Source organism: Pelophylax lessonae, assembly GCF_965119305.1.
Source record: "Pelophylax lessonae genome assembly, chromosome: 1".
Taxonomy (NCBI): Eukaryota; Metazoa; Chordata; class Amphibia; order Anura; family Ranidae; genus Pelophylax; species Pelophylax lessonae.
The window spans coordinates 819,936,850-819,953,295 of record NC_138768.1 but is presented as its reverse complement, the minus strand read 5'-3'; the positions used below and the strand labels follow the sequence as shown (position 1 = coordinate 819,953,295).

The 16,446-nt window shown below is 41.1% G+C and overlaps 1 protein-coding gene across 1 annotated transcript in view; it reads left to right on the top strand.

The window, feature by feature from the left end:
- POLR1A (RNA polymerase I subunit A) overlaps positions 1-16,446 on the top strand; it is a 257,236-nt gene that overhangs the window by 41,071 nt on the left and 199,719 nt on the right. The window contains exons 8-13 of the mRNA XM_082267319.1: positions 6,042-6,138; positions 9,802-9,958; positions 10,812-10,985; positions 12,673-12,795; positions 13,938-14,165; positions 15,428-15,682. Coding sequence (XP_082123445.1) covers positions 6,042-6,138; positions 9,802-9,958; positions 10,812-10,985; positions 12,673-12,795; positions 13,938-14,165; positions 15,428-15,682 — 1,034 coding nt within the window. The remainder of the gene's footprint in view (positions 1-6,041; positions 6,139-9,801; positions 9,959-10,811; positions 10,986-12,672; positions 12,796-13,937; positions 14,166-15,427; positions 15,683-16,446) is intronic.

Below are 16,446 nucleotides of genomic sequence, written 5' to 3'. Positions count from 1 at the left end.
CTGAATTATTAAGCTTATCTGAGCTGTCAGAAAGCACTGGGCGGAAAGCTGAAGTTACTCTGTGGAGCTTGGTGAGGAAAGCTCTGAGAGCTGATTTGTCACTTTTTTTTTTTTCTCTGTGTCAGGAAAACTTGTCTGAAGTGACTCGCGCTGATAGCAGAGGAATGAGGCAGAAGACAAAAGTGACACTAAAGCCCCGTACACACGTACCGATTGTCGGCCGTAAATATTCGGCCGACGACCGATCGGCCGATTGTAGGCTTGTTAGTATGATAGATAAATATATATAAACTTGGACACAAATGGTCAAGGAAAATATATCTTTGCGCTTGAGGAGGAGTCAATCTCTTGACTATTATAACAGATAAATATTGCTGCTACTTAAACAAATAATGGAAGATATTTGTAAATGCATAAATGGAAAAAGAGTAGCGCACGAGATCAACTATAAGTGACTCAAGATGTTGTAAGCAAGCTATGAAGAATATTGCTAAACAAACATTTCAAAAAAGTAATCAAAAAAGAAGAAGAACTAATGTCCATTTAGTCCATGAAATCCAAGGGTAAGTGAAATGAGTTGGATTGCTAGGTCACCATCCACCACCAGGTGTCACACCACAAAATAGTAGGATTGGCCACTCACCAGAACTCAATGCTCAGGTGTTCTCACACAAGAGCAGACTGCGCAGAAATGTTAGATGGATATAGAGCCAGAACCTGTTCACCACTGCTTCATAACAAATCCTTGCACGCACTCCCTCAGTATCAGGATATCATGGAGAAAAAGAAATGGCCCCACATAGTGAAGTACCGTAACCACAAAATGCTTTATTAAAAGTAAAAATGTGTTGCACTCACATGTATAGGCTGATCAGAAAGCATGTAACCACATAATGCTCGGTGGAAGGACACCTAACTCGTCCAGTTCTCGGGCTCACTCCACGCCAGCCCTGTACCTTCCGGGTAGGTCCCTCACCGTCACGTGATGTCGGATGTGTAGTCTGGTCACGCCCCGACCGGTTTCGTCATGTCCGACTTCAACTGGAGGCGTGACCAGAACGACAACATCCGGCATCTAAATAGCCCTGCTGGAACGATCTACGTCCAATCGGCAACGAGGTGAAAAACCGGAAGTTTAGCCAGCTCACTACGCCGCGGAACTTCCGACATCAACATAACCAAATAAAGAGTCGTCCCTTGCAGGATACCAATTTACTTAGGCACCATGGATAATAAAAAAATTTTTTGCAAAAAAACTTTTATGCATAAAGTTAAGCGATAATAAGAACAATTTTAACCCTAGGCTGTGCGCCAAAAAAATTAAAATATAAAAAGATAAAAAAGGAATGGTTGCAGTGCAAAACCGCTCCTTGCCGATATGAACCTGTAGAATGTTACCAGTAACAATCTGCATATACACTGGACAATCCACACATATCGTAACTAAGAATGTTATACATAAATAGTATTACAATACCTATTTCAATACATATAAAAACCAAAATACCGTAAAACAATACTAATTAGAGACATTGCAGCTGAAAGAAATGCCATAATAAATAAAACAAAAAACAAATGATCAAGCCTCACTAAACAGGCTGTAACGATAGTAGGGGAAGAATCGCTAATAAAGCAATTCAAATCCAGTTCAATGTTTAACCCCGTCGGTGCGAGGGCCTGGGTGAGGAAAATCCACTTGGTCTCACATTTGGATAATTCCCTCACCCAATTCGACCCCCGCCACGACGGGGTAACACGTTCGATCCCCCAGAAGTGAAGACTTCTAGGGTCCCTCTGGTGGAACTGGCGAAAGTGTGCGGGCACATTGTGTTCGCGCTTCCCCTTTAAGATGTTGGTGATATGCTCACCCACTCTTACTTTTAAAGCCCGTTTAGTGCGGCCAATATAAACTAAGTTACAGGGGCACATTAGTCCGTAAACAACATGTGTAGTATCACATGTAATTAAATTTTTAATTTTGAAAGTTTTGTTTATAGCCCGAACTGTGAAAGAGTCCCTCCTCCTGAAATTGGTAGGCGTAAATGAACAGGCTCTACACCTACCACAGGTGAAGAACCCTCTCATGTCCGGGAAGAAGGAGACACTGGGGGGATCCAGTATTTTTTTGACAATTTGATCCCCAAAATTAGGAGCTCGTCTGTAGATAAACGATGGCTTAGCAGGTAAAGCCGAGCCTAACGTTTTATCCATTTGTAGTATGGACCAATGTTGTCTAAAGATTTCCTCGACCTTCTTGTAATCGTTAGAAAAATCTGACAAGAAGCTCCATTGTTTGGGGTCGTCATCCATCCTAACCGGTTTGACTACAGGTCTCAGTGGTCTAGGAGCATCTTTAATGGTGGTGATTTCTCTATTTAGATCACTCTCATCATAACCTTTGGCGACAAACCTGTCCCTCAGAACCGCTGCTTGCTCAGTGTAGTCATCAACAGAGGTACAGTTCCGTCTCACACGGATAAACTGACCCCTGGGAATGTTCCTGAGCCAGTTAGGGTGGTGCCCACTTTGTATGGCCAAATAACTATTCCTGTCTGTCACTTTAAAGAATACTTTCGTAGTTAATCTGTTGTTTTCTCTTCTAATAGTGACATCAAGGAAGTTAATTTCATCAGGGCTATGATGGAACTCCAATTTTATATTATTGTTATTGGTGTTCAGGTGTTCCATGAAGGCTACCAGATCTTCCTCTTCCCCTTGCCAGATGAAGATGATGTCATCAATGAAACGTTTGTACAGCCTAAGTTCATGTCGTACCTGGTTGAAGACAAACTTGTCTTCCCACTCCGACATGAACAAATTTGCCAGGCTTGGGGCAAATTTGGCGCCCATGGCAACACCCGTTTTTTGGCTATAAAATTGACTGTGATGCCAAAAATAGTTATGGCTTAGACAGAAGTCTAGAGCCCTACCAATAAACACTTTTTGCTCACGGGGTAAGTCGTCCCTTTGACTCAATGCCCAGTTTAAGGACAGTAGAGCATCATCATGCTGGATGATGGTGTACAGGGACGACACGTCGGCTGTAACGAGAAAGACCGGCGAGTCGTCCCCAAGTACAACACCATCCAGCATGAGAAGAAGATCCGTGGTGTCCTTCAGAAAAGCTTTCGTCTGAACCACACTCTTCTGTAGAAACTGGTCCAGGTATTGGCCCAGTCTGGCGCTCACTGACCCAATCCCGTTCACAATGGGTCGTGGGGGGGGGTTGGTTGCGTCCTTGTGGACTTTTGGCAGCGTATATAGGATCGGGATTCGACATGCACTAGGTGTTAAGAAGTTACGTTCCTTCTTTGTTAGGACCCCGTCCCTAAACCCCGATTGTACCAATCGTTTCAGATCACCCACAAAATCACCAGTTGGGTCTTTAGATAATTTGGTGTAAGTTGCGGTATCACTTAACATGGTTATGATCTGATCGTGGTAAAACTGCTTGTCCATCACAACCACTCCCCCGCCCTTGTCAGCTGGACGGATGATAATCTCTTTACGAGATTCAAGTGAATCTAGTCCCTCCTGTATATGTCTGTACTTCTTAATGACCCCAAATCCCGGTTCTAGGGTTTGAAGATCACGCAGGACTAGACTTTTGAAAACTTCCACACAGTGATTATTAGTCACTGGTGGGTTATAAATAGATTTATTGCGTAAACCGCTATTTACCATCCCTCTGTTATTGTTGCTGATTGATGTAATGGGATTGTTCAGAAAGTGTTTCTTTAAATTCACTTTTCTGATGTATTTATGTACATCAATGTATGTATTGAATTTATTAATTGGCCTTTTTGGGGCACATTTCAGACCTTGGTCCAAAATGTGAAGTTCCTTTTTACTTAAAGATACACTACTGATATTGAATATCCCCTCATTTACCAGTCTCGCCTTCTTTTTTTGGAGCTGTATCCTCCTTCCTGCCCGTACTCCTCTTCGGGGCCCATGTTTTCCCGATACAATTGTCTGTCCGGTTGTACATATTGGGTGTTGTATGGTCGACTCCTGCCCCTCCCCCTGCCCCTGCCCCGCCCCAAAAAAGGCTGTCTTGGCGGGTTCAGTGGAGTTTTAGGTCCAGTGTCATCCGTCACCCCATTGGATCTATTGGCCAGAACCTGATACTGGTTGTGAGTTGGAATTCCCGCCCCCTGGGGGCCGCCTCTCCCAGTACCCCTTTTATTTTTATTCCCTCTATTCATACCCCTGATTGGAGGACCTGTCCATTCCAACAAGGGTCTGACGGGTATGTGTGACACACCTACCTTAGGGCGTACAACTGGGGTCTGAATAGGGGTGACGGGTGTACGAACACCTCCTAATTCATTAGCTGCGGCTTCCATGGGTTCAACTGAACCTGAGGCCTCTACAGGCATAGGCCCTGGTAGTGTTGCTTGCCAACAGAAGACCTGATGGTTTTTGAAATCCTGTCGGTCTCTTGTAAATTTCTTTACTTTTTTAAGGTGTGTCTCCTTATCAATTTTATCCAATTTGACTTTGGTGCTGTTGTTAAATTCCCTTACCTCAGGGGAATCATTTTTATTTTCTATTTTAGTTTGTAGATCATGGATCTTTTTATTCAAAAGATCCATTTTCCTTTTCTTTCGTTTTAAGACTAGGGCCTGTAGGTCCAGCCCCGCCCGGTGGAAGAAGTCATACCACTCACAAATGGAGAGGTCATCGTCCAATCCATCCTGCGGAGCTATATCCCATCTCAGACCTCTGCTTATGATTCCTTCTGCTATATACGCCTCCAGGGTGGTGATATCCCACCATGCTCTCACCTGTTTTTCCAAGGTCAGAGATAGTGTTTTAAGGATTGTATTAATATCCTCATCCACTGGAGGTATATTATTGACGGAAAAAATACTTTTGACGTCCAAAGTTCTGGTACTCAGGAACTTGATCGCCTCCATAGCAGCAAAGTAAACAGAAAGACAATAGATAAATATATATAAACTTGGACACAAATGGTCAAGGAAAATATATCTTTGCGCTTGAGGAGGAGTCAATCTCTTGACTATTATAACAGATAAATATTGCTGCTACTTAAACAAATAATGGAAGATATTTGTAAATGCATAAATGGAAAAAGAGTAGCGCACGAGATCAACTATAAGTGACTCAAGATGTTGTAAGCAAGCTATGAAGAATATTGCTAAACAAACATTTCAAAAAAGTAATCAAAAAAGAAGAAGAACTTATGTCCATTTAGTCCATGAAATCCAAGGGTAAGTGAAATGAGTTGGATTGCTAGGTCACCATCCACCACCAGGTGTCACACCACAAAATAGTAGGATTGGCCACTCACCAGAACTCAATGCTCAGGTGTTCTCACACTGTTAGTATGATGCTTCCGACAGCCGACAGCGCATTTTTGGCCGAACAGAATCTGTCGTGCAGGGATTAAAATTTTTGTTGGCCAACACCAGAACGGCCGATTGTTCGCCAGTCAGTACAGATTTCGGCCAACTGACAGCAGATTAGCAAGACTGGGCATGCTCAGAAAAGAAAAAACACAGGGAAAGTTAACCATCACATGACATCACTTCTGCAGTCGGCTGTTTTTGGCCGACAAAATTCGTGTGCAGTCTTTTGCAGTTTTCAACAGACACGACAGCCCTGGACAAAAGACAGCCGATCGTTCGGCCGACGATCAGTACGTGTGTACGGGGCTTTAGTGCTCTTAATTGAGCCAAGTACACACTATAGAGGGATATGCTTTGTTCATATTTCATGTCTGAGGTTTACAGCTGTTTTAAGACTCTTATGGACCCTTAGGATGATGAATGGGGCCTGGCAGGAGGTGTCGTCCTCGACCTAGAATAAAGTTTAGATGAAAAAAAGTATACAGCGATGTGTAGTGTAGCTATTGTATACGGCTTGGAGGTGACATTCCTTCTATCAAAACATATTTCCTTCCGTGTTTTTTGATTGTTTCCTCCCCCGGTGTGCATACAGACTCCATACAGACCACATGTATAAAGCCTTATAAAGTTGTCATTTTAGCTCATTCTCTTTTTTTTTCCCTGCAGGTTTTTTCTTGAACTGCCTCTTTTCTGGACTAGAGATCGGCAAGGAGTTCTCTCCAGACATCTTTTTTTTGGATCTTGTGGTTGTCCCACCAGCTCGGTAATTTTTTTTTTTTTACATCTAACCTGTTCTCACATAGTTGTAGGACTGCTCTGACTACAGGCCAGTAGGCTGGAAAGGACAAATCTTGATATTTTCAACTAGGCCAGTAGACTCCCTGTGAGTGCGATGTGTTCAGAATAACCACTTCAATACCTGCATGTTAACCCCCCTCATTCTGTGAAGGCTGTTTTTAAGTGATGTGATAATTTGACAATTTCTCGGTTATACAATTGTGTACCCAAATTATTTTTATATCCAGTATGTATCCATTCTATCCAATTTTTTTTTTTTATTATAATTTTTTTTTTTTTAACCACTTCCTGCAAATCATCGTACCTGTACGTCAGTTTGAAGTAGTGGTTGTACCGGGGTGATGCCTGAAGCTGCAGGTCAGGCCCCTTGACACAGATCTTTACTCAATGTACTGCAGAATCAGATCCTCCAGTTTCTCCCCTTTCAGTCAGCTTCCCTGGACCTCTATGTTCAACTCCTCACTGGTAATCTCCAGGCACCAGGTCGACCACCTGAGGCCTCACAACCCCTCTATAGAGGAGGCGGCAGCCGTCCCCTTCCTCTGGGACTATCCAGCCAAAAGACCCCGAGCACATGTGCTGCTGGTTTTTATACAGTAACTCCGCATGCACCAAGGTACTTTTCCTCTGCCAAATCACCAGGGCTGTATTAAAAGCCTGTGCACTCATTAGTCAGGTTTCTTCCCACTGTCCAATGTGCCTCCCTTATGGACCAGTGTGAAACACTCTGCAGACAGAACGAGTTGCACCTGAGCACAATGAGCAGACCTCACTAACAGATCCTGCTCTCTGGTAGGCAGAGAACAATATAGATTTACCTGCAGCCCTTCTGGTAAGCAGACGGGACCCAAAACCATACTTTCTCTCTAGCACCTACCTAGGAGGGTGCTACATGTATTTTTTCCCACAAAATTGCGTTTGAAAGACTGGTGTGCAAACACCGTGTGACATAATATTCTAACGACCACCGTTTTATTCCCCAGACTCTTAGCTAAAGAAAATATAATGTTTGGGGAATCTAAGTGTTTTTCTAGCAAAAAATACAGATTTTTAATCTTGTAAACAACATATGTCAGAAATAGGCTTGGTCCTTAACTGTAACTAACCGGTTCTTCTTTTTTTTTTTTTCCATTATAAAGGAGAAAAAGGCTAAAAATTTGGCACTGTGCTAATTTTTAAAATTTATTAAAATAATAGTGAAGCGGTTTCAACTCAACACTCTAAAGTAACAATTAAATTATTGTACCAAAAAAAACGAGAAAATAAAAAAATATCTATACATATACAAAATAGTTCATATGTGTATCCTATAAACAATGTACATAAAGTGCCACAGAAGATTCATGATAAAATGTGCACTTGTTTTGCACAGTTCATCATTGATCTTCTGTGGCACTTTATATACGTTGTTTATAGGTTTCACATATGAACTATTTTGTATATGTGTGTGTGTATATATATATATATATATATATATATATATATATATATATATATATATATACAGACCAAAAGTTTGGACACACCTCATTCAAAGAGTTTTCTTTGTTTTCATGACTATGAAAATTGTAGAGTCACACTTCAAGAGGTAGTCACCTAAAAATGGTTTTCACTTCACAGGTGTGCCCTGTCAGGTTTAATAAGTGTGATTTCTTGCCTTATAAATGGGGTTGGGACCATCAGTTGTGTTGTGCAGAAGTCAGATGGATACACAGCTGATAGTCCTACTGAATAAAGGAGCTAAGTACAGGAAAACGAGTGGCCATCATTACTTTAAGAAATGAAGGTCAGTCAGTCCGAAAAATTGGGAAAACTTTGAAAGTATCCCCAAGTGCAGTCACAAAAAACCATCAAGCGCTACAAAGAAACTGGCTGACATGCGGACCGCCCCAGGAAAGGAAGACCAAGAGTCACCTCTGCTGCGGAGGATAAGTTCATCCGAGTCACCAGCCTCAGAAATCGCAGGTTAACAGCAGCTCAGATTAGAGACCAGGTCAATGGCACACGGAGTTCTAGCAGCAGACACATCTCTAGAACAACTGTTAAGAAGAGACTGTGTGAATCAGGCCTTCATGGTAGAATATCTGCTAGGAAACCACTGCTAAAGAAAGGCAACAAGCAGAAGAGACTTGTTTGGGCTAAAGAACACAAGGAATGGACATTAGACCAGTGGAAATCTGTGCTTTGGTCTGACGAGTCCAAATTTGAGATCTTTGTTTCCAACCACCGTGTCTTTGTGCGACGCAAAATAGGTGAACGGATGGACTCTACATGCCTGGTTCCCACTGTGAAGCATGGAGGAGGAGGTGTGGGGGTGCGTTGCTGGTGACACTGTTGGGGATTTATTATTCAAAATTGAAGGCATACTGAACCAGCATGGCTACCACAGCATCTGGCAGCGGCATGCAATTCCATCCGGTTTGCGTTTAGTTGGACCATCATTTATTTTTCAACAGGACAATGACCCAAACACACCTCCAGGCTGTGTAAGGGCTATTTGACCAAGAAGGAGAGTGATGGGGTGCTGCGCCGGATGACCTGGCCTCCGCGGTCACCGGACCTGAACCCAATCGAGATGGTTTGGGGTGAGCTGGACCGCAGAGTGAAGGCAAAAGGGCCAACAAGTGCTAAGCATCTCAGGGAACTCCTTCAAGACTGTTGGAAAACCATTTCAGGTGACTACCTCTTGAAGTGTGACTCTACAATTTTCATAGTCATGAAAATAAAGAAAACTCTTTGAATGAGAAGGTGTGTCCAAACGTTTGGTCTGTACTGTATATATATATTGTGTGTGTGTGTGTGTGTGTGTGTGTATATATATATATATATATATATATATATATAATATAAATTTTTTTTTTTTTTCATATTTCTATAAGTTTGAGGTAGCACATAATAGCGCGGTTATATATATTTAATCAAGCGCTGCACACATTTTACTTTTAAATTCTAGTAGGTTTTATAATATCTTTTCATCTAGAATATTTTTTCATATCCATTAGATAATGATTAGAGTTGCTTCCTAGTAATAAACTTTAGGTTGGCATTGTATTAAAACAGAAATGTTTGGGCAACAAATGTGCATGGCCGTGTTGGTGTACGTAATGCCCTAAAGAAATGAAATTTCCTGCTTGTGTGATTGCAGTAAGATACAAGTCGGATTTAAGGCAACTGTTTTTGGTGCGATACTCCCAAAAGGTTAATCACCTCTTAACGGATTCAGCCCCTGCCACTTTCCTCATTAGAACCCTGCATGTGCATCAGCTGATTGGTAATGAAAGTCACTCCCATTCAGATTCACTGTGCACATCGACATAGACAAACTGCTATTTTTTTTTTTTTACAAACAAAACAAAAGGTAGGAATTGTCAACGAAGTTGGGTAAAATGCTTGTTTGTATAGTGATCACCCAGAGGGGATTGTGTGTTTTTTTTTTTTTTTTTTTTTATTTATTTTTTTTTTTTTATTTTATTTTTTTATTCTCCATGAAAGTGGTGTTGCTCTTTAACTGTATTGGCAGTTTGGTAGGTTGGTTAAACAGATTCTAGTTTACTAGGCTGCCTTTAGATCTGTTGCTGCTAATCCATCCTGTCCTAACTGGTATAATGGACTTATGTATTTTTTACAGCTATCGGCCGGTAAACCGCCTGGGAGATCAAATGTTCACTAATGGACAGACAGTTAACCTGCAGGCAGTCCTCAAAGATGTGTTGGTGATACAGAAGCTTCTGGCCGTCATGGCGGAAGAGCAGACAAAGCCACTGCAAGAAACCGAAATCAGCCTGGTAAGACCTTAAGAAATGTTCTCAGTTGTTAATTTCTGATCTGCACATTAGTCCTTGGTTAGTGACACAAATTATTGAAACAGGGCAAATGTCATTTTATGGCAAGCTATAAATGGGATTATGTTTCACCCATGGCAGTTTTAGGTAAAATAGAATTTTAGCCAACACCTAACTAACTTCAAATCTACTCGCAGTCACATTCTAAAATTAATCTATCTAACCCTGTAATGTAATGCAATGCTTTCCAGGTTCCGAATTAAAAATGATAAATTCACATTTTTTTTTACTTGCAAAAAGAGGTGCATTTATTTATTTACTTTTTTAAATAAAGGTGAACTTCTCAAGTCCAACATTGGTATGGGATTTTTTGCTTCTGTCACTATGGATGTGGCACAGTGGAGGTCACAACACCCTGTATTATATTATTGTGTCAAAATGATCCTTAAAAATCTTGGCGATGCACCAAATGTCCTGGGTCGAAGACTACTCATCCTGTACCCGCATGCTTGTTGGCAGCCTGGCCAAATTGACTTTTCTTTACTGGTCTTGTCTCTGCATGCCCAGGGAAGGGTATCCCTCATAGTTGTCTAGCAGTCTGTGTAATTTTGTTCTCTCCTGCTGCTGAGCTGTTTTTTAACTTAACTGTTGTTGTGTACCCCCCCCCCCCCCCCCCAAAACGGTATTACCTTTGCATAGAACCTGCTGGTTGCAGGTAAAAGATTTCATTTTAATCAAGTATAAATTCAAATACATGTTAACCTTGCATATTTTATGTTTGCTGAGCATCAGAAAATGCATTTAAAATAAGACTACTTATATATTTTTTTTCTCTTTCCACTTCTATGTTTTGTAGGAGCAGAGTGAACCTTCTCCAGTCATTGATCGCTCCTTCTTAGCCATGCTGCCCGGGCAGACGCTCACAGACAAGCTGTACAATTCCTGGATTCGGTTACAGAGTCACGTTAACATTGTGTTTGACAGTGATATGGACAGATTGATGACAGACAAGTTCCCTGGAATCAGGCAGGTCAGAGCTTTCTGCTGATGTCTTTGGGCTGAACTATATGAGCAGATTTTAAGTGTCTGACCAGCATAGCCCTCAGTGGATTTCTGAAATGCAGCAATGAATTTCAGATTAGACACTGAAATGGATAAAGTCAGAAACTGACGTGCAGAGCTTACCACCAGGGTTCTTGAGTGAGTGGGAATCCTCTGCAATAGGAACACAGACAGCAGTAATATTGGATGGGTAAATCCTTGCCTAGGCTACAGAAAGAAAGGGAATTAAAATGTAAAGATTTTGCATTGAAGTTTAAATTTAAAGACTCCTCCTTCTAACCCAAAGAGAAACCTGTCTAGAAAAAAATGCGAGTTTATTTCAAACTTCAGTATTGCTTCAACACTTAAAGCAGATCTGCACTTTGTCTCCTAGAAAATAACAAGAGGTTCACTTTAATAACTCCCCCCCCCCCCCCTTCCCCACATTCCAGCAGCATATGTAAGTACCTTTGCTTCACTCCCAGCTGTTTGATACAGCTTCTTGATGCAAAACAAATACTCTGTACTCCCAGGTAGGGAGGAACATTAAGACTTGCACCCTTTCGTCTCATGTGACAGCTTTGGTGATTTGCGAAGCGCTGTCACTTAAAGTTAGGAAAGAGTCCTCAGCCTCTCTCCTGTGTAAGCTTCAGCTGGAGTTACTTGGAGCTTACATGGCTTACTTTTCTCTCTCCCGGCTTGTTGGAGCAAAGGAAAGTCAAGACTGTGTGAGCGAGGAGCACTGCTTTGCCCTTCCGGGCAGGTTTTCTTTTAAAGAGTAAGTATACTTTTGTTAAGAAAAAAAAAAAACATTTTTCTTTGGGTGATCTTTGTACATTTTACAAGGATTTTCACAGTTTGTTGCAAATTCCTACCTTTTTGTTATTCTGAAGAAATAAATATTTGTCTGTGTCCATGTACAGAGTAAATCTGTATGTATGTGGAAGTGATTTTATAATTCTTGATCAGCTGCTGCACCTGCAGGGATCAGGAAATTGGCACTATCTGCATCCCTTTTAGATGTGATTTCCATTTGGGAGCATCCTACCCGAAATGACATTTTTCTTTCAGGGGATGCCCAAAATCTGACTTGTATCTTAGTGCAGACTTCTGGGAAAATCAGCGAGCCAATCACACAAGCAGGAAATAACTTTTCAAGGGGGGGCGTTCTGTACACCATCTGCTGTAGCTATAGTGCATTGCATTTTACAGAAAATTACAGAGCTGCAGATTGAAAAGGAAAGGGAATTTTTAGTAACATTTAATTACAAGAAATGACTTTGGTTGCAATTGTATACTATATATATATATATATATATATATATATATATATATATATATATATATATATATATATAAAATTACTAAGGGCTCAGTGTATTATACCTTATTGAATTCTTACCATAAAGGTTAAGAAAAACACCCCAGTGACTTGCTCTGCCACAGGGCATCCAAACACCTGCTGTCCTTGACCTTTACTGCTTGCTCTGGACACAACGCAGATTTCCTCAAATTCGGAGTAGGGGAGCATGCTCCCTAGGTATGTTACATGCATGTTTGAGATGAGGACAATGCAGGAAGAAGGGAGCAGGGGGAGTGGCTTCAAAAAATGGCTTCTCCTCACAAAGTCTTCATTGAGATGCCTTTCAGATAAAATGATCTGTATTTTATTGTAGATCCTGGAGAAGAAAGAAGGTCTGTTTCGAAAACACATGATGGGAAAACGTGTGGACTATGCTGCACGATCTGTTATTTGCCCCGATATGTACATTGGCACCAACGAGATTGGAATTCCAATGGTATGTAGAGGTGACGTACTGTAGGTGGGATATCTAAAGGTTCTCTGTACACAGGAGATGGGCACTTTCCAGTGGTTTTGGTTTGTATTCTTGTTCTATGGGGACAACATAATTACAGCTTGGTGAGTTTCAGTTGCCACCCTAGGATAGGAAGTGTTACTGGCAGACTCACTGAACTAAAAGTAGGAGGGGGAAAAAGCCTAAAAGAAAATGATCTTTTGCAGTCATTGCATCGAAGGAAGGACTGATGTGCTACAAAATATTACATTTTTTATTCTTGGGTTTAAATACACTTTTTAAAGTCAAACTCCAAGACAACGCTTCGTTTTTTTTTTTTTTGTAAGAAAGAAAATTTCAGTTAGGGTTTTTTATTTCTGCCTAAGACCTCATGGGGAGTTTTGTCCTCATCTGTCATCCCTCTGACCCCTATACAAGTATTAGGGAGTGTTGTCACCTGGACTGGAAGGCATCGACAGCAGATCAGAAGTTCCTAACCCTTCGTCACTGTACTAAAATGTTTTATCCCAATCATGCAGTACAGGGCACAGTTAAAGTAGTCCATAGACCTTGGGTTATAGACATATACTGTACCTTCAGGTGATTGGGCACTGGCAAACCTTTAAAAGGCCATGCTCCCCGGATGCCTCCCCTTTGGCCTGTGTTCTGTATTGTACTCCAAGGTATGGAATTTACAGAGGTGTCAAAATTCCTCTTATCTTCGGTCCCCTTTACACTGAACAGACAGATGCCGGAGAGTAAACAGCAGTACTATATCTCACCGGCAGCTGTCTGTTTCGACTATGGTAGGGGGCGGTGTAGCATCCAATTAAGTGCATCAGCCTGCTACTTTTTTTTTTTTTTTTATTTATTTATACGGATTTTAATCTAAGTGTGCAAAAGTACACTTCATTCATGTCCCTGTACAGTGGTGCGATGTGCAGGGCTGCTGTGCAGTTACATGCGATTCTGTATAATGCACTGCATTATACAGTGCAGCACCATTTTACCATGACTGACTTTTTACAATCCAGTAAAACACTGGTCACAGCACATTGTGTGAAATGTATACCAAAAAATTTGGAATTATTAATGACCTCTTTATTTTTTCTCACTGCTGATGGATTTACTTTTTTCTGTATAAGGTTTTTGCTACAAAGCTGACCTACCCCCAGCCTGTTACACCATGGAACGTGCAGGAACTGAGACAGTCTGTTATGAATGGGCCAAACGTTCACCCTGGAGCCTCCATAGTGGTCAGTGAAGACTGCTCACGTACAATATTGAGTGCCACTGATGCAGCACAGAGGGAGGCCATTGCAAAGCAGCTTCTTACCCCATCCACCGGTGTACAGAGATTGACCTCCAAGATTGTGAGTCCCTGTGATTTTGTATTATCTCAGTAATCTGAAGTATTCTTGCCGCAGGTTGGTTTGGTTGTAGCATTTCCTCTCTGATCTGGTGTACCAGACAGCAACACTGGAACTTAAGGCAAAAAGTGGGCATATTAAAAAATAAACATACATACTTACCTAGTATCTAATAGTATCATGAACCATTTTCCCTCCTTTCAGTATTATTCAAAAATTGCTATTTCATTATATATATATATATATATATATATATATATATATATATAATATAGTAAGTCTTTTTAATTCAGTCCATTCAGATTATCATCCAGTGTGACTTCAAGTGCAGTCTTATCATCCTGTGCATATGTGAACACACTCCACTCTTGTGTCCCCACTCATTAAATACATGTGAAATGAATGCATTATAATTTCCAAGTAGCCAGTTGTCTGTTTTTCCTCTGATGATCTCTCCTCCACTCCTTTTGCTCTCTGACTCAAATTGCCTCCAATCTCTGTATAGTCTTGATATGACTCATAGGTGGAAAGTTAAGTGTAAACCTGTTTTATTAAACGTGTTTAGAAACAGATTGCACTCACTTGTTTTCAAAGTTATAAAATATGTCTTATGAACACTAAGTCGGTGTGCGCCCCTTGGGTTGCGTGTGACGTCACTGGTAAACCCCGCCTTACGTGTTTCGCTCCCTCCCTCTGGGCGTCTTCAGAAGCTGGGGTCTCTGATTATTGGGTGATCTTTTATATGTATGGGACCCCACTCCTTTCCATAATTGATTTTTATTTTGCTGACAATGTTCCTGTACACTTGGAACATTTGACTACACCAGGAAGAGTTAATTCCTTAGCACAGCCCCCTTGATCCTCGCGTTTCATTGCGCTCACCTTTGCTGGGAATGTTTTATAACTGTTTGTGCTGGCCCAGCTTCTTTACCTTCCCCCTCCCCTCCTGCATAACAGTTTATTTATCTGACAAGAAGGAACAAAAAGGAATACTATAGTGTCACTTAGGTGAAAGCTATACATCTGGTGAAGCTGCTGACCTTACATTCAGCGGCACTCGGCAGCAGTCTTGGGGCTATTGAATGGCTACACAAGGGAGGCTTTTACAAGTAAAGAACATGCATAAAATAAATGCATATAATTTTACTGGAGGATTGTTATAGAAATCATTAGTCTGGGTCTCTTTAAACTTGTTTTAGGGTTATATGTTTAGTTTATGTAATAGAGATTACTGTGCTATGTAATTTGTACTTTGTTTCTGTCAGGTGTATCGCCATGTAAAGAACGGGGACATCCTGCTGCTTAACCGGCAACCCACCTTACACAGGCCATCCATACAAGCCCACAAGGCCCGAATTCTTCCAGGAGAGAAGGTCCTGAGGCTGCACTATGCCAACTGCAAGGCTTACAATGCTGATTTTGATGGTGATGAAATGAACGCTCACTTCCCTCAGAGTGAATTAGGCCGGGCAGAAGCCTACACCATAGCGTGTACTGATGAGCAGTACTTGGTACCTAAGGTACTACAGATCTAAAAAAAAAATCCTGTTTTTAGAATTTCAAAAAAACTCTTCTAGTTGGATACAGTAAAACATTGCAAGGCCCAGTCATGATATTCATACATAGCTAAAGTCATATGAAATCATTCTTGTGATAGAGTACAACCCTCACATTTTTTGTAAATATTTTTATATCTTTTATTGTAAAAATACTGAAGAAATGACACTGCTGCAATGTAAATGTGACGGGAGTCGCTTTGGTTGTGGGGCCCGTGGAACACCACTTACCTTAGAGAGGTTGGGAAATCCCTCTCTCAGCCCTCTAGGCCCCTCTTATGTGGAAGTCACCCTGTGTCTATTAGGGGCACAGGGTGACCAAGGAAATGGACAGGTACTTCATGGACACAGAGAATATGGTTTGGATTACTGCAAATGGAACAGTATTATTTATCCACCATATATCTTAAGAAAGATATGAAGACTATTCCTGGTCTGTTTGATTCTGAACATGTTCATTGAAAGAGCTGGTCACATTGGCCTCTGTTCCATGTTCTTCAATGTAAGAGACGGACAGTCTGGTACTTGTAGTCTCTTGCTATTGTCTGTGCATTAAGGTGTGATGTGTTTTCAGTTAAGCCTGTTTGTCCAATTGTTAATTATGCTGATTTACTCACCTATTGTTTCTGTCCCGATGGCTAGATAATTCAGGATAATTTTATTTCTGTACACAATTTCCTCTGCATATGATAATGTGATCAGGCTTACCTGACTTGATGAGGCATATA